Raw genomic sequence first — 26552 nt, 5'->3', positions numbered from 1 at the left:
ATTGCTGCACGTGGAGGATTTTTTTTATTATTCTTTTAAGTAATTTAAGAAGTTCTGAATTTTTTTTCAAATTGTAATGGTCATTTTTCACGTTATTAATGTCCTGACTATACATTGTGATCAGTTGAATGCCACTTCAGGTGAATTAAAGTACCAATTTCTTTCCATAAGAGCAAAATCTGTACATTATTCCAAACTTTTGGCCACAAGTGTAAATCTCAGCCATTGTTAGGGTTAGGGTCAAACTCAAGAAATTATAAAAGGTTTTGAGTAATTTGAACTTTTCAGTTCACAATGACAACAGAACATACAGATGCACATTTTTATTTTTTTTATTTATTTTGCATAGTAACAGAAGTTGGAAAACATAGAAAGTATTCTGAACTATCATCAATACAGACCACAAACTGAGCTTAGCTATTTTAATAATATCTTGATCTTAATGTATTTATTCATTTTTAATGAGCCGAAAATCCATTATACTTTTTCTTGGATGGTTTTTCTTTTATAATTTGAATAATATACAGTGCTGTATGAATTATACAGTCAGATGCTCTTGATGGTTGGCAGAACACAGGAGTCAGAGGTCATATTGACCACTGGCATCTGGGTTATAAAGGTCAGGCTGTGTTTCTCTGTAAACCTGGGAAAGACAGATTGATTGATTATAATTATGGGGAGGCATAGCTTAAAAGACAACACAATAACAATATAATTATTATTCAGAATTATCCAAATGCAAATATGCAACTTAAAAAGGAAGCACTTTGCAAAAGAATATGTTAAAACTGAAGCACTTTTTTGGTGTTAAAACACTTTCTCCTTTCCCAGTTTAATATTCAGAGACAACTATAATAAGCCATTTGTAGAGTAGTTTTCTCAGAAACTGTAAACACGGTGTCTCTGTGGCTCTATAAAAATTGTTTGAGCAGCCCCCCAGCCCAACAAACAACATTGACTCAACCAATGATTGCATTATTTTAAATCATATCTTGTTTTCTTAAAAAAAAAAAAAAAAAGAAGAAGCAAAAAACGAGGTTACAGTAAGGCACTTACAATGGAAGTGAATGGGGCCAATTTTTGGAGGGTTTAAAGGCCGAAATGTGAAGCTTATTTTATAAAAGCACTTAAATCTTCTGTTAAAACTAATTTATTATTTAATCAGTAAAGTTGTTTAAATCTTTGTTTTTGTTGTCGGTTTAGGGTGTTATGTCATCATGGCAACGAAGTTAAATTGGATATAACTTAACACAGAAAAGGTTAGTAAGTGATGTCTTCATCGTCAAATCATGTTATAACGTACATTGTTTATGTCTTGTGGCTATACTTTTGAAACAGTGAGTATTTTAACATTTACAGATTGGCCCCATTCACTTCCATTGTAAGTGCCTCACTGTAACCCAGATGTTTGTTTGTTTGTTTTATAAAGAAAAAGAGGGACAAGTCGAAATTAATTTTTGTGGTAATCAACATTATGCCACAAATGCTGTTGATTGAGCTTAACTTGTATTGAACCCAGAATATTCCTTTTATGGTCATCTCATGACGCTGGGGCCTTACCCTGTATCGCTGCTAACCTGGATCTCATCAGAGGAAGTGGCTGGTAGAGCTGAGGGGCCGGTTTTCTGGTAGGGGGTATAGAAAAAAAAACAGTAAATATTTTTAAATTTAGAGAGCACAGAGTGAAGGCCGTGTAGTACTGTGTTACATTATATGTCTTGACAGTATCCAGGGCACTTTCACTTTATGCTGAAATGAACCATGAGCATTTGAACTGCCAGAGGGGGAAGAGGCAGCCAGATTTGTAGGATTGCAAAATATGATTGTAATTTCACATATGACAACATGTCGGGCTACTAAAAGATGGAGAGTCATGTGATGCCATGCGAGGATCGGACGTGTGAACGGCGAGCTCTGTGCAGTTTGCTAGTTTTAACACTTAATGATATAAACCGATGAGATTCGATACACTCTGTTTCATAACTGTTCTAGAAGGACAATATGACAAAGAATTCAAAATCCTCAGGCTCTGGAGACATTAAAAGACACTTACATGCTCAAGCTGATACCTCCGAAAGGGCCGTGAGCCAGGGACTCAATTTGGTTGGAGAAATGCGGGAAATGCGGCGAGAATTGCGTGGCATGTCGGCAATGCCATCGAAGGTCGTTGCTGACTTGGAGGATCTGGCTGTGATACGTCGATCGATCACTACCATGGAGGCGAAGTTCTCTGAGAAGGTTACAAGAGTGGGGGATGTCGAGAAACGGATCGATTATCTGGAGTCATCGGAGACTGAATTATCTGCTAATCCGCTAGCAACCAAGGGGGATTTGGAGCGTGTCTTGGAGAAGTTGGAGGACATGGAGAACCATAGCCGGTGGAATAATGTCCGTATTGTCGGAATTCCTGAGGCGAAGAGGGCCGGGATATGGTGAAATTCCTGGATGGGCTCCTTCTAAATCTGCTCGACATAGCAGGCAATAAGCTGGAAATCGAGCGAGCTCACAGGGTTACAGCACAGAGATCCGTGGAGGGAGACAGGCCCTGATCAATTCTGGCCAAATTTCTGAAATCATCCGATAAAGATCTTGTGTTACGCGAGGCAAGGAGTAAAGGAAGGCTTTCTTGGAAGAACCACAGCATTTTCTTTTTCCCAGACTTTGAATTCGACAAGAGAGATACATGATCGATTCAAGGAATGCAAGAAACTTTTACTTCAACGGAAGGTCACTTTTGCACTGATATTCCCAGCCAAATTGAGAGTAGATGCTAAGGAGGGCCGTAAAACATTCACATATCCACAGCAAGCGATGTCCTTCATAAAGACAAAGTAGTAAGTCATTTTGTGATACTCGCGTTGCAGCCGAATGGACCGGCTCACTGATCATTCACTTGACTGTTTGAGGAAACGGAGCTTTGTTTTGTTTTGTTTTTTGGTGCTGGTTCTTCTTTGGAGTTTATTTTGCAGAGTGGCACACCTTCGGGACAGTTTTGTGGATGAATCTACATGCTCTTTGTGTTTATTCCACCTATTGGCTGGAGTTTGATAGATTATCTTTTGCTGTGTAATTCTGTCTCACAAAATTTGTATAGAAACACTGGACTTGAGCAATCCAACGGCAAAGTTGTCGCGGGGGTCCTCGTAGGCATACATGGACTTTTTTGAGATTGGAGGGATGTATGCCAGTTGGCACTGTTGCAGGGTTAATGCTCATGTTTTTCTTTTTTCTGTTTGTTTTGTTCCGGGGGATGTTCGGGTTTTAATGATCGCACCAGTGTTGGAATGTGGTCTTTATAATCTTGTTTTTGACACACTCTATTTTTTCTTATATGTAAAAATGTAAATTGTTAATATGAGTGGATTGTCTCTCTCCATGTGGAATGTGAATGGGTTGGGGCCATTGCACTTATTTCTTAAGTGTAAGAAATATGATATAGTGTTTCTTCAATAAACACACCTTTCTCCGCAGGAAGCGGAAAAATTTGGAAAGATATGGGGTGGGCATTTTTTTTTTATAGTGCTGGCTCTAGTAAGAGCATGGGAGTTATTGCACTTAGTGATGGGCACAAATACATGAAAATGTATTTAACATAAAATTACAAAATACCTCAGTTTAAATGCATCAAAATAAAATACAGTGTTTTATATCTTGAAAATACACAACATACATGTAAAATTTTCCATTCAATGAAGTACCATTATTAGGTATTATATAAGCTTATGTTTACCATATAAAAAATAAAATAAGACCTAACTATTAAATGTAAAAAGTTTTACACATTTATAGTCACGTTGTGGAAAGATCTGGCCAGAAATGTTTTTCTTTTAATAGTCTGTCATGATATGACATTAGATATGTAATAAAAACATACTTGTTGACTCCAAAGAGCAATAAGCTTCTCATCCAAATGCAGGTACAGTCGGCTTTCACAAGGTTATATATTAAAACGGACCAAAAATTGAACATTTAAGTTGTGGTTATTTTTATCCGTCATTAGTTGCTTTTGCTTCATTTCTGCATTGAAAAGTACCTGTTCTCACATTCACGGAGCTCTCTCTCTTTCTCTTCCTGTGTCTTTTCTGCCGCAACACAAAAGAAGTGATGAAGATGGAGTACTTTTCCTTGTGAAAGTGTGTGATTGTTTATTTATCCAATCGAGGCTTGTCGTAGAATGCATGTCAACATGCAGCTTTCAGTGAGTAAAGAAATGCATCCAATAAAAACAGACTGTTTTGGCTCATTTTAGTGCACGAAAAAGCTTGGTGACAGAATCTGAGTGTGATGAAAACATTCACATCAGCTTCATGTCTTGTCAGTTCTTCAGTATAAGAAGAACCTCATTGGTCACTTGGCCAGAACACAAGACCCTGCCTCAGTGACAGAATTATTTTTTCAAACGGATGTGTTTTTTCTGTCTTTTAACTCAGCAGGGAATCTCGACAGTCAAGTGATTAACACCTCCCACTAGTTTTGATTTCGTCACTGTTGACACACATTGCATTGGCTGGCAAGAATTAGTTATGGTCATTTTGTCTACTTGAGTACTCAGACTAAATACTCGGAGTACTCGAGGGGCAATGACATGTACATAACTGTATAAATAATAACATGTCTGACAAATGTATTTGGCTGCTGCATTGCGTTTTGTTGTTCCAGTGTATCATCTATTCATAATTATAGGCTGTTATAAAATAATCTGTTACAAAATGTACAAAAGATTACATAATCAAAATATAATGCATCATATATTGTCATTTTGTGAAGATTTGCTGCCCAACTCAATGAAAGTATGTGCACAACGCGCGTCTGTCTGGTCTTCCTTCAGGTTACCGTAGTAATCTTAGTAAGCGTGCACAAGGTTTTTTATTAACTGTCTGAACAGTCTATTTTCAAATCACAGTTGGCTTAACAGGAGACGCCATAACCATCGCGTTTTTAATATGCGTGTTAAGTTGAAGTTAAGTTTTGAAGACACTGCATTCTGTTCCATTTAGCTGCGCTCTGTCTTGCAGTTTGAAACACTCGCCTGCTGTATATAAATGCTTCAGTGCGTTGAGTCCACTGCCACACGCCTGGTGTGTGTGTGTCTCCCCAAATGTTCGCTCCTGTGGGGAAAGCCGCGATACTCCGTGTTGTTGCTGCTGTGATGATTCATGAAGCGTTCCATTCAACTCTAATGTGCAATGGAATGATACATTATGTCAGACTTCTAACTAGGAAACTCGCGCGGAAATCTTCATCTCCCATTTCGTCGAGATGCAGGTGTGTGTTACGTCATGCAAACATTGCAGCACCAAGGGCAGGGAGGTTTACAGTCATTGACAAACATTCACTTTTATTAAATAATATCCATTAATGAGTCAAAGTTCTTACATTAAATGATAATAAAAACGTGTTTAGCAAACATTTTGCAGAAACAGGTGTTCAAAACAGTCAAAAGAGTGTAACGACAGCATTACAGCGCCGTATATCAGTTTGGTTGCTATAAGACATCTCTGACAATCAGTGTACACCTCAAAACCACAACCTTATCAATCTCAAAATTTAAAATAAGTTCCTCTTTGACACGTTTGTGTCAAGTCGTCAGGTTATTGTCACTAAATTTCGAATTAAGTGAAAAGCCACATCATGCATGATCACCATCGATCATTGCTGCCACGTCCTAGTACCCGAGTACTCGAGTACTCGTGCCCATCCCTAGCGAGAACTATGGTAGCTACCTCAATATTTTGATGGTAAATAAATAACAGTTGCCAGCAATTATGTTTTTTGCAACAAGTAGAATCAACCATCACATCCTCACCTTTTCTTACTACATATTTCCTTGCAGGAACACAGAAAATTTGCTCACCCAATGCTAGATGGTGCCGTTCTCTCTGATATCTGCAACTCCTGTGCATGAAAGTTGGGGTTGGGGGGCATGACTGGACTAGCTGATACAGGAAATCAGCAGCCCAATAAAGAGGTTGACTGGCACAAAGTATTTTATATATTTCGAAAATACACAAATACCAAACTTAAATGTATTTAGACACAAATTACATTTGATTTTTTCAAAGACTTTAAAATACAAAGTACAAAATAGTATGTTGTATTTTAAATACTTGTATCTGAAATACTGCCCATCCCTGATTACACTGATAAGTAAACATCTACAATTCAAATGTCTCAAACAGAGTAAAGATAAATAATTGTTTCAGCTGAAATTCAGGGGCAAAGTCTTATTTCGGCTAATATTTATGCACCTAACGCGGATGATAAGGGCTTTTTTATAGATCTTGAAGGGATGTTGCAAGCCGCTGGCACCCTTCATGATATAATATTGGGAGGAGACTTTAATCTATTGATGGACTCAGTCCTTGATCATAGTGAAGCAAAAGTGTGCAAGCCCCCTAGAGCAACATTGACGCTTCACAGGATGTGTAAAAATCTTGGTCTTGCAGATATTTGGAGACTTTTGAACCCATCTGGTAGGGACTATACATTGTTTTCATCAGTCTATAAGACTTACTCTAGAATAGTTTTTATATATAAGTCCCTCATTTCATCTGTTGTTGATTGCTCAATTGGAAACATTTTAGTCTCAGATCATGCCCTGGTGTGTCTAGAGGTGTTGCCACATACAGAGAAAAAGAAATCATATAGTTGCCATTTTGATGTATCCCTTTTGCAAAATCCTGAATTCCAACAAATGCTAAAGGCTGAAATCAGTGTCTATATGGAGACCAACTGGTTCTCAGTATCCTCTGTGTGCGTGGCTTGAGAGGCACTTTAGGCGGTTCTTAGGGGCCAGATCATACAGTATGCCTCATTCACCAAAAAAATCCAAAGCACAAGAACTCGTGAAATTGGAAGGGAATATTAAAAGTGCCAAGGCAGAGCTGCAGCACCGAATGTCGTCTAATGGTCTCAGAGAATTGACCCAATTGAAATACAGATATAATACTATTTTGTTGCAGAAGGTGGATTTTTGTCTATTCAGGGAAAGACAGTCATACTTTGAGTTGGGGGACAAAGCAGGAAAACTTCTGGCTAGATATATAAAACAGAGAGAGTCTTTTTCTACCATTTCCTCAGTGAAATCTGCTGGTGGTGAAATATTTACCTCGGCAATTGATATTAATAATGCTTTTAAAGAATTCTATCTTGATCTCTATAGTTCCACGTCTTCGTCTACTTCGATGAAGATATTAGAAACTTTGTGGAACCATTAGAACTTCCTAAACTGACGTCTGAGCAAAATAATTCTCTTGATTCTGAGATAAACTTAGAGGAGCTTGGCGAGGTAATTAAGGCCTTGCCTACAGGCAAGGCTCTGGGGCCAAATGGCTTTGCCACTGCATTTTTTTAGATCTTATGCTACAGAACTGGCTCCACTTTTGCTAGAAGTTTAAACGGAATCATTAAAGAATGGAAAGCTTACACCCACCATGACACAAGCCTGAATCAGTCTGATTCTTAAAAAGGACAAAGATCCAAGCAAATGTAAGAGTTACCATCCAATTTCCCTGATCCAGCTAGATGTTAAAATATTGTCAACAATTCTGTATAAAAGAAGATATGACATCTCTTATACATATAGATCAGGTGGGGTTTATTCAGGGCCGTAGCTCTTCTGATAACATTAGGCATTTCATCAATATCATGTGGTCAGTGACGAATGATCAGACTCCAGTCGCTGCCATCTCACTTGATGCCGAAAAGGCGTTTGATATGGTAGAATGGGATTATCTTTTTAAGATTTTGGAAATGTACGGGTTCGGGAATACTTTTATTGGATGGATTAATTTATCCAGTAGCGGTGGTACAAACAAATGGATTAATTTCAAATTATTTTACTCTGGATTGGGGCACCTGGCAGGGTTGCCCTCTTTACCCATTATTGTTCTGTCTTGCCCTGGAACCATTAGCAGCCACAATAAGAAAGGAGGATGATTTTCCAGGGGTGATGGCGGGAGGTGTGGCGCATAAGATTTTGCTTTATGCAGATGATATTTTATTATTTGTCTCTGACCCCAATAGATCCATACCTTGCCTCCACAGAATTATTAATTCCTTTTCTAAATTCTCAGGATACAGAGTTAATTGTTCTAAATCCGAAGCTGGGCAGATTTTCAGATTTTCAGCTGGGTGCCTTCCAGTGGCTCAAACAGGGCATTAAGTATTTGGGGATTTTATTCCCAGCAAATTTGTGTGATTTAATTAGTTAATTTTGACCCCTTAATAAAAAGCTTTGAGCGATGTGGGCAGGTGGGCTTCATTACATTTATCTATGATTGGGAAGGTTAATGTTATTAAAATGAATTGTATTCCAAAATTCAACTACCTGCTACAGTCTCTCCCTATAGATGTCCCCCTCTCTTATTTCAAGCAATTTGATAGCATAGCAAAGTCCTTCATTTGGAATGGTAAAGTCCCAGTTTACATTTCAGTAAATTGCATTGGCCGACTGACAAAGGTGGGCTAGGCCTACCCAAGAATTTTTTTTTATTATTATGCATTCAGTCTCAGACATTTGGCTCATTGGTCACTTCCACCTGAGAGAGCCTCTCCCTGGTTTTGTATTGAACAGGAAGTTCTTGCCTCTATTTTGCCATTGAAAAGCCTTTCCACTAAACTAATTGGTTCTCTCGTTATCTCGCATTTGCACTCGGTATGGACAAAAGTGTCCAGAGAGTTTAATTCGGACATTTAAATAAATGTAGTCTTAAGCATATGGTTGAATCCAAAACTATGTATTAATAAGTCTCCTTTCTGCTGGACAGAGTGGATTGAGAGGGAGGTTAATACGCTAGGTGACCTATATGAGAGTGGAGTGTTGAGATCCTTTGAAAATATGGTTCAACATTTTGGGATTCCCAGATCTCAATTCTTTAGGTATTTACAGCTGCGCCACCTGCTTTGTGCTATTTTTGGGAGTACCATACACCCCCCTAAAGTGGCAGATACTCTGGGAGTGGTGATTACTGCTTTTGGAAAAGGTCATGAGGCATCAGTGTATTACTCCCTGCTAATTCAGAGTCTGGGGGATGGAGCTTCAACTTCTCAAGAGATTATGGGAGAAAGATTTATACTTGGTTTTGGAGGAGGGAGTGTGGGCTAGGATTCTAAAAAAACATCAAGTCTACATCTAGAGATGCAAGGGTGCATCTTATGCAATTTAAGATTTTACATTGATTCTAATGGACCCCCACTAGATTGTATAGACTTGGTCTGAAAGACACACCCACCTGCTGGCGATGCCAATCAGAAGATGGGGACACAACCCATGGTTTTTGGTGGTGTGTTAAGATCCAAGAATTTTGGTTGAGGGTTCAGAGTTTTATGTTTGACATATTGGGTACTCAAATTTCATTTTGCCCTAGACTCTGTATTTTAGGCAATGGGGCGGTCATTAATATAGGGGATAAACACATAAAAAATTGGGTCCTAGCCAGTGTTATGATCGGCAGACAGATTGTTCTAAGGGGATGGAAGTCGGGTGGTGCACCCTCATTTCAAGAGTGGTGCACAGAGATGGGGTTCGAGGAAATGTCATGTAGAAGGCTGGGTTTATATTAGATTTATTTGATAGAACATGGGGCAGCTATTTGGCCTCCTTGGAGGGCTCTCAGGGAGGGGCAGTGGATAGAGAAGTATAGTTTTAAATGTGTGTTATTATTATTCTTTTTTTTCTTCTTTTTTTATGTGTGTATACTCGTGTGTTAAATGTTGATTCTGTGAATATATGTTTTAATTTTCTTCGTCAATTTTGTGAATCAATAAATGTGTTAATCAGAAAGGGCTACTAAAAGTTTCTAAAGATTGTTTTCTCCTTGAACTTGGAACTGTCATTTTAAGCAGTCTGTTTCAATAAACAACATTTTGAGAACATGTATATGCATTTAAATAGGGACACACAATAGTTCTTTAATATTTGTTCCTAAACTACAATAAAAAAAATTGTATGAAGTCACTGTTAAAGGGGTAGTTTACCCAAAAATCATCATTTTGGGAAAACTATCTCTTTAATTCTTACATAATTTTTTGGCCATTCAGTTTAGCAAAGAGCAGCTTGAGCAGTCTCTCTTTCTGCTCCCAGGTCAGATCGGAAATGTCCAAATTGGAGCTCTTCAAGTTACTCCTATTAAATGGCACAACATTATTGTTACTAACTTGTCATGCAAGCCTTAGCCATTGCTTAAAAGTTGTTTGTTATGTCGAGATTTAAAGACCATTATCACAATCAAATTGATTAGAGATTCTCTTAATGAGTGATTATATGCCTTAAGAGTCTCCTGTCTGCACACACACAATCATCTTTATGTGCAAGAAGCACTTCAAATGTGTACAATGTGAAGTTAATTTGAACCATTTGAGTATTTTTTCCAAATACTGAAGTTACAAAGCACTAAAATAATGAATCGTTAAATTGGACCACTGTTCAGCTTGCATAATTACAACTAACTTGTAAATCTGTTGTTGTGTTCTTATTTCTTTCTTCACATTGTCAAGAGCTTCATGAAAGGAGAGCTCAAGCTCTTTGCGCTGCTCAATGATGCTTTGTATTAGCCGTTTCACTTGGCTAAACTCCTCGTGGGCAGCTAGAAGCATTTCCAGCCTCTCAAGGTCTCTGATGTTGGCCTGCATGCTGACTATATCGCACTGTTCTACCTCTTCTTTCTCCTGCTCAAACTCCCCAGCCATAATGCCCAGAGCTTGCTCAGGTGTGACCAATTTAGCCGTAGCTCTGAGATCTCATTTTGTTGGGCTCTTAACTGGGAATTGCCTTTCTTACTCATCAGTTAATTTGTCTCCTACAGACATTGCAAACTAGCGCAGTTGTAGTTTCAGTATATTACATTGATCATCTTTTCTTGTGTCATAGCTCTTAATCTCAAATATTAAAATACATTCCATATTTTATTATATGCACTGAAGGCACCTTCTGCAGAACAAGGGAAGTGTTCTTCTCTGTTAAGGCGTTAAGGCGGCATTTGTCCTCAGTTCTTCCGCCTCTTTCATGATAACTCAGGGCCTCATTCAGTGGCACATTTTTCTTAAACACAGTGTGCGATGCTTTACCCAACTGCCTGTTGAGAGCCACCAGAACTGAAGATGTGACTCATACATATACACAGTAACAAATACAAATCATATACATTTAAGAGTCTTTCATATGCATGTACTGTACTTATGCATGTTATTGCATAAGCAATCATTGGTAGAGTGACCACATCACAATTTGCAAAGTAAAAATTGTTTGTAATTGGAATGAAGGGATTGAAAGAAATTTGCTCACACAATGGACTCTTGATGTGCCCGCTCTGCAAGCTGAGTGATCTTCTGCTCGGCTTCTTTTTCAAGGTGAATCAGTATGGAAGAAGACGTCACTGATTGTTGCAATGTGTATTTTTAGTGGCATATATGGTTTAATATATCTAAAATTGTTTACATAGATTTTGTATATCTGATGGAAAAACTATTCCAAATATTTTACCTATATCTTACAGTCTATTTCGATTCCTACATAGATGCTTAATTCCAGATTTTTAGAATAATAAAGGCAGCATAAAAAGAATCCACATGACTCCAGTTGTTTAATATACACTATATTGCCAAAAGTATTCGCTCACCCATCCAAATAATTGAATTCAGGTGTTCCAATCACTTCCATGGCCACAGGTGTATAAAATGAAGCACCTAGGCATGCAGACTGCTTCTACAAATATTTGTGAAAGAATGGGCCGCTCTCAGGAGCTCAGTGAATTCCAGCGTGGTACTAGGTGATAGGATGCCACCTGTGCAACAAGTCCAGTCGTGAAATTTCCTCCCTACTAAATATTCCACAGTCAACTGTCAGTGATATTATAACAACGTGGAAGCGATTGGGAATGACAGCAACTCAGCCACGAAGTGGTAGGCCACGTAAAATGACAGAGCGGGGTCAGCGGATGCTGAGGCGCATAGTGCGCAGAGGTCGCCAACTTTCTGCAGAGTCAATCGCTACAGACCTCCAAAGTTCATGTGGCCTTCAGATTAGCTCAAGAACAGTGCGTAGAGAGCTTCATGGAATGGGTTTCCAGGGCCGAGCAGCTGCATCCAAGCCATACATCACCAAGTGCAATGCAAAGCGTCGAATGCAGTGGTGTAAAGCACGCTGCCACTGGACTCTAGAGCAGTGGAGACGCGTTCTCTGGAGTGACGAATCACACTTCTCCATCTGGCAATCTGATGGACGAGTCTGGGTTTGGCGGTTGCCAGGAGAACGGTACTTGTCTGACTGCATTGTGCCAACTGTGAAGTTTGGTGGAGGGGGGATTATGGTGTGGGGTTGTTTTTCAGGAGCTGGGCTTGGCCCCTTAGTTCCAGTGAAAGGAATTCTGAATGCTTCAGTATATCAAGAGATTTTGGACAATTCCATGCTCCCAACTTTGTGGGAACAGTTTGGGGATGGCCCCTTCCTGTTCCAACATGACTGCACACCAGTGCACAAAGCAAGGTCCATAAAGACATGGATGAGCGAGTTTGGTGTGGAAGAACTTGACTGGCCTGCACAGAGTCCTGACCTCAACCCGATAGAGCACCTTTGGGATGAATTAGAGCGAAGACTGCGAGCCAGGCCTTCTCGTCCAACATCAGTGTCTGACCTCACAAATGCGCTTCTGGAAGAATGGTCAAAAATTCCCATAAACACACTCCTAAACCTTGTGGAAAGCCTTCCCAGATGAGTTGAAGCTGTTATAGCTGCAAAGGGTGGGCCGACGTCATATTAAACCCTATGGATTAAGAATGGGATGTCACTTTTTATTTTTATTATATCAATATGTCAAATGTTAATATGAATAAGTTGTCTCTCTCCACATGGAATGTGAATGGGTTGGGGCACCCCATAAAAAGAAGGAAGGTTATTACTTTTCTTAAATGTAAGAAATATGATATAGTGTTTCTTCAAGAAACACATCTCTCCCCGCAGGAAGCTGAAAAATTTGGGAAGATATGGGCTGGGCATGTTTCCTTTAGTGTTGGCTCAATTAAGAGCAAGGGAGTCATTATATTGATTAATAAACATTTAGTATTCAAATTTCTCAAACAGATTAAAGATAAATTAGGAAGAGTAATTATTGTTTTAGCTGAAATTCAAGGGCAAAGTCTGATTTTGGCTAATATTTACGCACCTAACGTTGATGATCAGGGCTTTTTTATAGATCTTGAAGGGATGTTGCAAACCGCTGGCACCCCTCATGATATAATATTGGGAGGAGACTTTAATCTTTTGATGGATTCAGTCCTTGATCATAGTGAAGCTAAAGTGTGTAAACCTCCTAGAGCAACATTGACACTTCACAGGATGTGTAAAAATCTTGGTCTTTCAGATATTTGGAGACTTTTGAACCCATCCGGTAGGGACTATACATTTTTTTCATCAGTCCATAAGATTTATTCTAGAATAGATTTTTTTTTGATATCCAAATCCCTTATTTCATCTGTTGTTGATTGTTCAACTGGAAACATTTTAGTCTCAGATCACGCCCTGATGAGTTTAGAGGTGATGCCACATATAGAGAAAAAGAAATCATATAGTTGGCTCCTTAATGTGTCCCTTTTACAAAATCCTGATTTCCAACAAATGTTAAAGACTGAAATCAATGTTTATATGGAGACCAACTGGTCCTCAGTATCCTCTGTGGGCGTGGCTTGGGAGGCACTTAAGGCGGTTCTTAGGGGCCGGATCATACAGTATGCCTCATTCATCAAAAAATCCAAAGCACGAGAACTTGTGGAGTTGGAAGGAAATATTAAAAGTGCCGAGGCAAAGCTGAAGCGCCGAATGTCATCTGATGGCCTCAGAGAATTAACCCGATTGAAATATAGATATAATACTATTTTGTCGCGGAAAGTGGAGTTTTGGTTATTCAGGGCAAGACAGTCATACTTTGAGTCGGGTGACAAAGCAGGGAAGCTTTTGGTTAGATATATAAAGCAGAGAGAGTCTTTTTCTACCATTCCCTCAGTGAAATCTGCTGGTGGTGAAATAAATTATTAAATTATTAAATTATTATTTACCTCAGCCATTGATATTAATAATGCCTTTAAAGAATTCTATATTGATCTTTATAGTTCCATGTCTTCATCTACTGATGAAGATATTAGAAACTTTGTGGAACCATTAGATCTCCCTAAACTGACGACTGAGCAAAAAAACTCTCTTGATTCAGAGATAACCTTGGAGGAGCTTAACGAGGTAATTAAGTCCCTACCTACTGGGAAGGCTCCGGGGCCAGATGGTTTTGCCGCAGAATTTTTTAGATCCTATGCTACAGAATTGGCCTCACTTTTGTTAGAGGTTTATACGGAATCATTAAAGAATGGAAAGCTTCCTCCAACCATGACACAAGCCCGGATCAGTCTGATTCTTAAAAAGGACAAAGGTCCAAGCGAGTGTAAAAGTTACCGTCCAATCTCCCTGATCCAACTAGATGTAAAAATATTGTCAAAAATTTTGGCTAACCGATTAAGTAAGGTTATGACATCTCTTATACATATAAATCAGGTGGGATTTATTCGGGGCCGTAGCTCTTCTGATAACATCAGGCGTCTCATCAATATCATGTGGTCAGTGGTGGATGATCAGACTCCGGTTGCTGCCATCTCACTTGATGCCGAAAAGGCGTTTGATATGGTAGAATGGGATTATCTTTTTAAGATTTTGGAAATGTATGGGTTCAGGAGTACATTTATTGGATGGATTAAGTTACTTTATAAACACCCTGTAGCAGCGGTACAAACAAATGGATTAATTTCAGATTATTTTACTCTGGATAGGAGCACTCGACAGGGTTCCCCTCTTTCCCCATTATTGTTCTGTCTTGCCCTGGAACCATTAGCAGCAGTGATAAGAAAGGAGGATGAGTTTCCAGGGGTGGTGGCGGGAGGTGTGACGCATAAGCTTCTGCTTTATGCAGATGACATTTTATTATTTGTCTCTGAACCTACTAGATCTATGCCTTGCCTCCACAGAATTATTAATTCCTTTTCCAAGTTCTCAGGATACAAAGTCAATTGGTCTAAATCCGAAGCTTTGGCGCTGACAGCATACTGCCCAGAAACGGCTTTCCAGCCGGGCGCTTTCCAGTGGCCCAAACAGGGCATTAAGTATTTGGGGATTTTATTCCCAGCAAATTTGTCTGATTTAGTTAGAGTTAATTTTGATCCCTTAATAAAAAGGTTTTCGAGCGATGTCAGCAGGTGGGCTTCATTACATTTATCGATGATTGGGAAAGTTAATGTTATTAAAATGAATTGTATTCCAAAATTAAACTACCTGCTTCAGTCTCTCCCTGTAGATGTCCCCCTCTCTTATTTCAAGCAATTTGATAGCATAGCGAAGTCCTTTATTTGGAATGGTAAGCGCCCCATGTTAAATTTCAGTAAGTTACATAGGCCAATTGACAGAGGAGGGCTAGGCCTACCCAAGATTTTGTTTTATTATTATGCGTTCGGTCTTAGATATTTGGCTCATTGGTCGCTTCCACCTGAGAGGGCCCCTCCCTGGTTTTGTATTGAAAAGGAAGTTCTTGCCCCTATCTCGCCACTGCATAGCCTTTCGATTAAACTAGCCGGAGAGGTTAAGTCGCATCCCGTTATTTTGCATTTGCACTCGATATGGACAAAAGTGTCCAGAGTGTTTAATTCTGATATTTATTTAAATGTTGCCTCGAGCATATGGCAGAACCCTAAACTATGTATTAATAAGTCCCCTTTCTGCTGGTCAGAGTGGATTGTGAGGGGGGTTAATGCACTTGGTGACCTACATGAGGGTGGAGTATTGAGATCTTTCGAAAATTTGGTTCAACATTTTGGCATTACCAGATCTCAGTTTTATAAGTATTTACAGCTTCGCCACCTACTCTGCACTATTTTTGGGAGTGGATTGCTGCTTTTCGAAAAGGCCATGAAGCATCAGTGTATTACTCCCTACTAATTCAGAGTCTGGGGGATGAAGCCTTGACTTCTCTCAAGAGAGTATGGGAAAAAGATTTGAATTTGGTATTGGAGGATGGAGTGTGGACTAAGATTCTTAAAAATGTCAAGTCTGTATCTAGAGATGCAAGGGTTCGCCTTATGCAATTTAAGATTTTACATAGATTTTATTGGACCCCCTCTAGATTATATAGGCTTGGTCTTAAAGACACACCCACTTGCTGGCGATGCCAGTCAGAAGTTGGAGACATTACCCATGTCTTTTGGGGGTGTGTTAAGATCCAGGAGTTTTGGTTGAGGGTTCAGAGGTATTTGTGTGACGTTTTGAACACTCAGGTTTTGCTTTGTCCAAACTAACCGTTGCTGACTTTAGATTCCTGCTTGCTTGCCTGCCTTCTTACCTTTTCTGGGAAAATGTATATTGTAAAGAAAATTAGAGGAAAACATGTGTCTTTCTTCGACGCCCTCGACATTGTACTATCAATTATCTAATTTAAGTATGGATTTTGGACGCAGACATATTTTTCATCCTAAACCTTTCCCCTTGCATCTTTTCTCTAGAGCAGATGAGGGTTATTTCAGTGGCTTTACACTGAGTTTACAGTAGTTACTATGGAAATAGTCTGTCAGAGCAGCTGAGCTGTACAACTGAAGCAACAAAATAAAAGTTGGAATACTATAAAGGTGTTTAACGAATTTAGTTGGGTCTGGTAAACAACTGACACTGTCAAGTAGGCATTACTTTAATGCAATAAAAATAAAAAATGTTTCCTAAAATACAATAAAGACACTGAAAAAAAGGTTGTAAGACATCAATATGGGAGAAAGTGGCAACACATCATAATTATCATTATATGATTATCATTATATATATGACTTTAGCTACAATTATCATAACACTAACAATGCCAAAAAAAGAGCTTAAACAGATGTGCAAAATATGCTTGTACAGGCTGACATTGAGAAATCTGGTTTTTTTTTTAAAATGCCATCATGCCAATCTTGCCTCCAGTCTGCATCTTAAGCCTGGATTTGCTGAATCCAGTGGACACCCGATGGAGACCAACAAAAGGATTATGGAGTGCTCTTGAGCAGGCACTTATTGTGCAATATTGTTGCATCATTTATCGAGCTTCTCTAGTCCATCTGGTAATACCAGTTATGATGCAATAGTGTCATCTCAGTAAGAAAGTCATGTGAATGTCAAGATTTTTCAGTCACTGAATTTTGTCAAACATGTCCTGCTGGTGGTCCTTGAATCTAAAAGGCTCTAGCTCATGTCCATCTCCTGTGTAGCTGAAGATTTTAGGTGAACTGAGTCAAAGCCGTCTGATGTTCTCTGCTAAAGAGCAACATTTTGTGATTAAATGTCTATATGCTGTTAAGGCAAGATACATTTAAAACACTAAAATGGGAATATATAACTAGAAATGACTGGATTGTCTATTTGTGTTGCCATCTTCTGTGACCTCACCTCTCTTGAATATGACTTGGTCTTAGTGAAAAATGATTTCTTTGAGAGGTAGATGAGGTCATCCTCTGCATCTTCTCCTTCCATGATGGCATAGCTATCTGCAGCTGGGAGTTCACACTCCTTATCTCTTGTAGTCATCATTAGCTTAGAGTACTTGTACTGCAGCCTACAGAGAGAGGACTGTTAAAGTTTGTGTTTTGGGATTTTTCCCCCACTATTAATTGATATAAAAATCATTAATATACAGAACTTTAAGACTTTATGAACTGAATTAGTTGACCAAATAATATGGTTTGATTCTCATATACTCATTTTCCTTCAATAATTACATTGAAAACTACACTAATGTCCCTCTGAGACACTTGCGTGTCCTTTTCCAGAAGTAGCAGCTAAGGGTAATGAGCACACAGTGGCCACAGTTCCAATGGAAACGCCAAACCTGAGCCAGAAGTCCAGAGTCACACAGGCACTGACCTTCTGTGGGGGCAGCGACACCCCGCCCGTGCACCTCAGAGGCTGCTGCCACACATACATAGGTCAAGCGGCTATAGAAGATGGATGGATGGATTTCTTCAAAATAGTTTAGGCCCCGAGACAGCTGAGATAGGCTCCAGCACTACCCACAACCCTGCATAGGATAAGCGGCTGTAGATAATGGATGGAGAATTTAGGCTCAGGCTATTTGCACTAAGTTTAAATAACAAAAAGCATATTCACACTAAGTGCAAATAGTGTTAGATGCTATTTACACCCCTTATTAAATACTAACATACAATATCCCTACAATGTGTTTGAGTTTATTTAAAGTCCCACAGACACCCTACACCAACCCCCACCTTTAAACCTAACCCTAACCTTACTTTACAAAAATTAACCATGGTTTTACTACAGTAACCATTGTATTACCATGGTGACCACAAAATGAAACATGGTTACCTTATTAACACCATATTACTGTAGTAACACCATGGTTAATTGCAATAAACTATAGCTTCCACCAAAAAAAACATGGTCACTACAATATTACTATAGTAAAACCATGGATAATTTTACTTGGAGCAAACCTTTGTCTCAACTACCTGACCTTTACCGGGACCAAATCATTGCGAGGCAATCGACATTTCATAATTTTATTCATTATTATAAGTAGTATTAAAGGTAATATTAAACGTAGAGACTGTAAACAGGATGGGAATAAGTGGAGCAAAAGGGGGAAACGAACCCGGGTCCGCCGATTTAAAAAAAAAAAAAATAGCACATTTACACCGTCTTTAGAAGCTATGCCAGTGCAGTAACACTGGGGGGTGCAGTTTGTCTTTAATTTCTGTGTTTCCAACAGACTACTGGAGTGCAAATAGCCACGTACACATTGTGTACTATTTACACCTAGTGCAAATAGTCACTCCGAATAGTTTAAAGTGATCCTAATAAAACAAAATGGACAGAATTTGTCTAAAAATAATTGTGAAATTAAATCAATCAGAGGGGAAACTATGTATTTGTATGAATTAAACCTGACCTGGAGTCATTCTCCTTCAGTCATTATGAGGTTTATTATGTTGTGAGTCGATACACCTGAATTCTTTGGATACAGGCACTCACAATCTCTTTATAGTTCCTCTCAGAACAGAGGACAGGCATGCTGGGAGCACCACAAGAAATGGAAGGAGCAGCCATCACAGGTGCCCTCTGTGCAGTTACTGCACAAAACACAAATTCAGAGAAAAGTAAATTAATAAACAGAGATACTGACAGTATCCTCCATACTCTGTTTCCAAGTAGGAATACTGCATTATTGAGCTGCAGTTTCTCTCACTCACCACAAGATGTCATGTCAGCAATTTAAAACCAATAGTCTAGTAGAGCTGTCCAAAAAACACCATTCATTGTACGCTTAAATTCAAGTGTACACAGAAATATCTGCTACTGTTTTGTTTCCATTTCTATTTTTGTTGGAACTGTCCTCCATGTCCACAGTGCACTACACTCTATACAATTTTATATGTATCCTTAACAATGATTGGTGTAATCGGATTACAAAGTAATGTTACTGTAATCTAATTTCAGGCACAAATAGTGTGATACATTAAATTTTAAATTTCTTGTAATCAGATTACAGTTACTGAATTTCAATAAATGTAATTACTTTAAAGTACATTACTTGGGTTACAAATATTTCAAAAAATATTATTTAATATGCAATACAGTTAAAATGTGAATTCATATATTCTTATTTACGTCTGTTTGCATTTCTGTGACAGTGAACAAGGAGAAAAAAAGACATTATTATGAATTTGTTGAGCAGAAAAACAAAAACATTTGTGACCTGTTTTAGAAAGTAACTTAAAGGGATAGTTCACCAAAAAAAGGAAAATTGGCTCATCAATTACTCACATTCATGCCATCCCAGATGTGTATTACTTTCTTCTGCTGAACACAAGCAAGATTTTTAGAAGAATATCTCAGCTCTGTAGGTCCATACAATGCAAGTGAATGGTGACCATTACTCAAAGCTCCAAAAAGGAGATAAAGTCAGCATAAAAGTAATCCATAAATCTTAAGTGGTTTAATCAATGTCTTCTGAAGTGATCCAATGGGTTTTGGGTGAGAACAGACCAAAATCTAACCCTTTTTTTCACTGTACATCTTGCTATTGCAGTCTCTAGGCATGATCATGATTTCAAGCTCGATTACACTTCCTAGTGCTTGACACATGCACAGAGCGCTAGATGGTGCTATAGGAAGTGTAATCAAGATCACCAAGGAGACTGCTGTCAAGACGTACAGTCTGTTCTCACCCAAAACCAACTGGATCACTTCTGAAGACATTAATTAAACCACTGGAGTCAGACGGATTACTTTTATGCTGACTTTATTTCCTTTTTGGAGCTTTTGGAGTTCAGGTAATCATTCACTTGCATTGTATTGACCTACAGAGCTGAGATATCCTTTTAAAAATCTTTGTGTTCTGCAGAAGAAAGAAAGTCATACACATCTGGGATGGCATGAGAGTGAGTAAATTATGAGAGAATTTTCATTTTTGGGTGAACTATCCCTTTAAAAGTAAATTAAATAAATTGAAGTAATCAGTAATCTGATTAAAATTTTTGGAAAAGTAGTTACTTTTTGTAACTTCCCCAACACTGCTAAACATAACCCCAAATGTGAAAAACAGTTTTCACAGTGTACCTTGGTAAGGAAACATGGTCTTTCAATGTTACTGTGGGATCACATTGGAGCCTGATGGAGGTCGATCTTCCATTTTTACATGCTTTCGTTGTTTGTCTAGATCTGTTGACACCATTAATGGAAAAAAAGAACATAATATAATAGATCAAGCTGAAGTAGTAAATGTGAGACATCAAGCTAAGGTCTTAAAATAATACTACATAAATAATAAAAGCACATTAATAAACTGAGTGTTTAGCTCAATTCATTGGACACAGGTTGTCTCACCTGTAGTAGAATATAACATCCAGTAGCTCTGATTCAGTGGGGAAGTTGCCGTCCAAAGATAAAATCATCCAGTTTGGATTCAGTTGTCACACCTGAATATGAAGTGTTACTGCCATAAAAATAGAATTAGAATAAAATTCAAAACGGTTTTTCTTCACTTTAGGGATGGGCGATACCACTTATTTTCTTTTCAGTCCGATAACAATATCAAGTCCAATATCGTCGATACCAATATGATACCTCTATGAATTTGGGATAAAATGGGTAATTTTAAATATTATTTTAGTCATAATTCAAGTCATTATTTTTTTTACATTTATGAGCCTAAACAAAATTATTGGAATTCTGCTTTGTTTACCCTTAAATAAATTAACCATGATTTTACCACAGTAGCCATAGTTTAACCATGGTATTTAGTTAAACCATAATTACCACAAAATTAACCATGGTTAATGTTTGACTTGGTTATTGTAGTAAAACCATGGTTTCCACCAAAAAAATTGTAGTAACAGTCATTGTTACTACAATATTACTTATGTGAAACCATGGTTAGAGTTTATTATTAATATTATTATTTATTAACAACAAATACAGAAAATTATCAAAATTCTAACAACTTTTAAATAAACCTGTAACAAAGTCACATAAACACATTATAATAAATGTCACCTTTAGATATGTTTTTATTTAGTGTGAATTTACTCCAGAAGCAGTATCTCTGTTTTTCTCTCATTACCTCAGCATGGCATTGCTCCCTCTTTGAGCGAGCGTTGTGGCGGCGCAAGCGCTCGTCTGCTTGTGTCTTTCAGAATTCAAGCATGTTAAGATGAGCGTAAGAAGAAATAGTTCCCATCCTGCTCAAGTAATTGCTAATATAGCCTAATCCTTTTTATTTCACTTTGAAGATTATTGTTCTTGTTCATGGTAACCAAATAATATCCCTAGTTAAAAAATTTTTTTTAGAATCGATATTTTTGTGTGAGGATCGATATTTTTGATACAACATCAGTATCGGAAGTTTCTATACTTTAGGATCGATCCGCCCATCCCTAGATTACATTCAAATGCTCGATCACATCTATGCAGATGTAACATTCAATGAGATTCACCAACCATCATCACAAAACAATACCTTTGCCCAAATGCTAAGTGATACATTATACTAAAATGCTTCATATTTTGTTAGTCTGACCTCAAAATGCTCTGAATATATTGAAACAGATATGGAAGTGCAACAATCAAGCCTCTTTCATATGTAATTATAAAATAACAATTAACAAAGTTCAGGGTAATTTCTGTATTTGGCTAAACTGCACCTAAATAATACATGCATGTTGGAAATAACTCACTTTATTTGTACATTTTACTCAATTTACGCAATGTAGCACTGAATCAAGCCATGCTTTAATAGTGTTCTGGCATTTTGATGCTTTTTTTAGAACACTTAATCATGTACCATATGACACACAGAAGCCTTCCACAGGGAAGTAGTAGACTATCAGCTAAATAAAATGGAAATATAATACAACTTTGAGCTACGATAATGGTGTAATGGCATGGAGCACAAAGGAGCAAATAATACTAGCAACTGTTAAACTTGTGGCCGCCACTAAAAAATAAATAATTTTGTGAAGTAAATATAGCGTAAGTACTTTCTACATTGAAGTTATTAATTATTAAGTAAATTCTACATTTGTACTCTATTCAACCATGTAAAAATGAATGCTCTAGCTTAAAAGTAAATATCATTTATGATTGTTTGTTATCTTTATAATGCATCATCATGTATAAATCCTAAATTAATTGTCATTTATTCACTATTGAGTAAATTTCACTAGTAAACAAAATAAGTACATTTTATGTAACTTCTCAAGCTGGTTTTCCCAGCATGCACCGGGCTTGGATAATTAATGAGCTTGCATGGTTGCATTGTTTGCAAGTTTATTTACACAGTTTTTGTTGATTTTGTTACATTTGGTAACTTCTTGTTTTGTAAAACTGAAGTTCATTTTCCACTCAAAATAACCATTCATGATCAAAAAAAAAAAAAAAAAAAAAAGATCAGTTGACTGTTACCGTCATCGTGTTTTGTGCACCAACTGTTGACGTGTTCATGTGCAGCACTGTATCTTATTTCTAACGGCAGGTGGGGCTGTCTAATAGACTACACAGCATATGCTATAAGCAGTCCTGTGAAGACTCACTATATGCATGTCATGTTGTACATGATCAAATTTGTGTTTAAAACAAAATGTTGAAATGTTCCAATAAAACGTTCATCTGATTTGTAAGTGAAAGTTACTCACTTGCTTTCATCAATATTATGTCATGAAGTTAAAAGGTGTTGTAAGCGATTTTAGCCATTCTGGAATGTCCACAAACTGAGCCGTTGGATTAGCCACGTCCCCTCTTTCCAAAACCCCCAGTTCAAAAGGTACCAAATTAGCTTTATTGAGACCAACACCAAGCAGAAGCAGTTGTTGAAAACAACAGCAGCAAAATAGTGCTCTCAACTGACAACTGTTATGGACAGCATAGTATAAATATGTCATTAAGCCTGAATAATTTGCTGCAGCTACAATATTATGAGAACGTGCAAAATGATTGGCAGGCAGAAAGCATCAGAGACCACAGCCTGCGGACACATTTTTTGTTTGTAGTTTACAGGCTCTAAAGCTGTTACAGAGACCGTTGAGATTTCTCACGACACTTATTTCATGAATATATTTCAGGGAGTAGGAAAATTTTTTGCATACCTTTCCATTACAAAAATGCTTATAGCACCTTTAAGTAGAATTTCCTTAACTGTATACCATTACAATTTACTTAAAAAGTAAATCTTACTAATAATCTTTTCAGTGTAGGTTGTTTCTGCAAAATGACCACTGGTGATAAAGAACTAAATTCATATTTATTGTCATTACTCTCTGAAAATGCTCACCTGAATATTTGTCTGCCTCACATGGTTGGCACACTGTGGCTCCTTTATTAGAGTAAGTATTAGCAGGGCATGGGATACAATGGGCAGCACCTGGTTTATCACTATATGTACCAGGCTTACAGTGAAAACACTCAGACGTGTAAGAAACCCCTATAGAGACAAGGTCATTTTTAGTAGAAAAATACTTTTAGTTTTCACCTGTATTTAAAGAACATTTCCAACATGCACAATATATTCCATGTTCATTTGAGGTGTACAAACAATTTGTGATGGATTCAAACCTGAGATGGCAATGTTCTTCAGCAGAACTGGTTTGGCAGTGTTTGCAGCCAGAGTGAAACCTGTAGTTCTTCAGTACAAGACATTGTTCCCACTACTCAGCTGCACCTGCTCAGACAGCACAGAAAAAAAAATCAGCCCTGAGGCTTCCATGTCTGCTGTCCATACTAATCTGCATACTTACATAGTGATAATCCCAGTCACTTTCTGATATCTTCATCCAGCGACACTGAGAGTCTGTAGACTGGCACTGATCATTCCGAACCTGTAACACACATTGCCATTATTTTCTCTAATACAGTTCATTGAACAGAGGAAATAATGACATGGCTGAAGCTGCAGTACTCACATAGAATTCAAAAAAGATATTGTTGTCTGGATAGAGGTAGTGGAAGGACACAGAACCAGGTTTTAGACTCACGGCATATGACAGAGTTGAAGTACACTAATCTGTGTTAAATGCAATGTAATCACCTTTCAGGATCCATGCTGAACTGCATGGAAGCAAGAGACACACATAATGGGTGTCCATTAAACCAAATTTCCAAGAATGTCTAATCTCCAGTTTAATATAATTCAAATTTAACTCAAGGTCCTGACTCGTCAAGCACTCTTGTACTTGTGCATGCGATTTCAGTTACATTTGAGTGAATGTTGAATAGCTCATCCAGACACTTGATCTTGAATTCTAATAACACAAGCACCACTGCATATGCAAAAAGCAGCTGTTCTAATTTCTCCATAGATATATACGAGTCACTCACTTGGAGCAATTAGTGTGTCACCAATATTCATGTTGATGCCATGGCTGATAAAGCCAGACGGCAAACTGTCCCACTCATCGAAGGCCACACCTGTCCCAAGAGAACAGGTACTTGCGACACATTTCTGACACTCGAGTCCTCATGTCCAGAAATTCCCCCTCATTACAGGTGAACGCTGTCAATGCGGAGAGCAGTTTAAGGTTAGAGAAAAACAATACTGTTAGCATCCAGTGAATACAATAAAGTGTGTGGCAGAGGAGAATTTCACATGTTCCCTCTAATAATATCACATTGTTTTGATATCTGATATCTTGATAGGTTTGGAAAGTAACAGACAGTTCTATAAGTAATTTATGCATTTAGTTGCTAAATGTTCCTATACACAACATGTCAAACCTTGAGGCAGATGGGCTACAACAGCAGAAGACCACGTCCGGCACTTTATTAGGACCATAGTGTTCCTAATAAAGTTCTCAGTGAGTGTATATCTTCAGTGCACTGCAAGTCCCTTTGAATAAAAGTGTCTGCCAAATGTATGAATGCAGTAAAGCAATAGATATGCAATAGAATGCAAGCAGTAGATATGAAGTTGTGTGAGTGTTAAAAATACTCACTGCACTGGGTGCCTTTGACTGGATCAGGTAAACCAGAACAGGTGTCTGGCTTGTTGGGTATCGCAACTCTCCATCGAGAGCCCAAAACATCACAATCTGTGTACTCAAAATGGTAATCTGACTGCAACAACAACACACCTACAATTACTTTAACAATAAACACTTGTTTGACATTTGGTTTTAAACTAGGACCTTGAAGTTTTGTAGAAGGAAAAATTAGCATACTTTGGTACACTGTACAAAGTGGCAACCTGCAATTGTTACCTTAATTGGATATTTCTGCCAGCACAAAAAAAAAAAAAAAAAAAAAAGATTTTGTGGTGAATATAGCAAAAAAGATTAAATACTTTCTACATTACATAAGTTAAAGTGTGAACTTGAAAATATGAAGTTCTACATTTGTACTCAATACAAACATGTAAAACTTAATGCTCTAGCTTATAAATATTATTTATCATTGTTTTGTTATGCATCATCATGTATCAATCCTAAAGTAGAAAACCTTGTCATGTTTATTTGCTAATGAGTAAATTTCACAGGTAAAAGTAAATGTAACTTTTTGAAGATGGTTTTCCCAGCATGCACTAGGCTTGAATAATGAATGAGCTTGCATAGTTTCACTGTTTGCAAGTTGATTTACATCAATTATATTGTTGATTTTGTTCTTACATTTGGTAACTTTTTGTTTTGTGAAGTTTTAATTAAATTTTAGACTCAAAATTACCCATTCATGATAAAAAAAAAAAAAATCTGTTGATTGTTACCGTCATTGTCTTTTATGTACAAAGTGCTGAGGTCTGCATGTGCAACTCAAACTCATGCTGCTTAAACCATTAAAGCAAGGATATTACCTATCACTACCCAGTGGAAGGCTTCTGTGTGTCATATGGTACATGATTAAGTGTATTAAAAAAGCATTAAAATGCCAGTACTAGTGCTACATTGAGCAAAATGTACAAACAAAAAGTGGGTAAAATTTACTTGAAACAGAGTATTGCAAAGTCAGGGGTGTAAAGTAATTGTGTAAAAATACTTAAGTATTATGTTTAAGTTATTTT

General features: G+C 37.7%; 2 protein-coding genes across 2 annotated transcripts; both read right to left on the bottom strand.

Annotated features, from left to right (window-relative positions):
* Positions 1 to 473: 473 nt before the first annotated feature.
* Positions 474 to 19616, bottom strand: si:ch211-163l21.10 (basal body-orientation factor 1). The gene is made up of 5 exons (XM_051652490.1): positions 18960 to 19616; positions 17915 to 18085; positions 17441 to 17606; positions 1561 to 1625; positions 474 to 643 (listed from the first exon to the last, which is right to left on the bottom strand). Exons 3-5 carry the CDS (start codon positions 17579 to 17581, stop codon positions 547 to 549), a joined length of 303 nt encoding a protein of 100 aa, XP_051508450.1. The 5' UTR covers positions 17582 to 17606; positions 17915 to 18085; positions 18960 to 19616; the 3' UTR covers positions 474 to 546.
* elapor1 (endosome-lysosome associated apoptosis and autophagy regulator 1) lies at positions 18995 to 25763 on the bottom strand. The gene is given in 15 exon segments (XM_051654103.1): positions 18995 to 19070; positions 19072 to 19140; positions 20630 to 20731; positions 20897 to 20956; positions 20958 to 20988; positions 22353 to 22398; positions 23233 to 23342; positions 23838 to 23987; positions 24119 to 24224; positions 24301 to 24381; positions 24466 to 24610; positions 24881 to 24896; positions 24899 to 25011; positions 25013 to 25055; positions 25495 to 25763. Coding segments are annotated over 15 exon segments (1371 nt in total). The 5' UTR covers positions 25718 to 25763.
* Positions 25764 to 26552: the final 789 nt, after the last annotated feature.

Source organism: Myxocyprinus asiaticus, chromosome 24 (genome assembly GCF_019703515.2).
Source record: "Myxocyprinus asiaticus isolate MX2 ecotype Aquarium Trade chromosome 24, UBuf_Myxa_2, whole genome shotgun sequence".
Classification (NCBI taxonomy): domain Eukaryota; kingdom Metazoa; phylum Chordata; class Actinopteri; order Cypriniformes; family Catostomidae; genus Myxocyprinus; species Myxocyprinus asiaticus.
Note: the sequence above shows the minus strand (reverse complement) of the source record. Positions and strands in the feature narration are given on the sequence as shown.

Coding starts and splice junctions, on each gene's coding strand:
- si:ch211-163l21.10 (XM_051652490.1), bottom strand. CDS start 17,581: ATGATGACTACAAGAGATAAGGAGTGTGAACTCCCAGCTGCAGATAGC. Junction 1,626..17,440: donor CCAAGTCATATTCAAGAGAG/GTGAGGTCACAG, acceptor ACCCCCTACCAG/AAAACCGGCCCCTCAGCTCT. Junction 644..1,560: donor CAGGTTAGCAGCGATACAGG/GTAAGGCCCCAG, acceptor TGTCTTTCCCAG/GTTTACAGAGAAACACAGCC.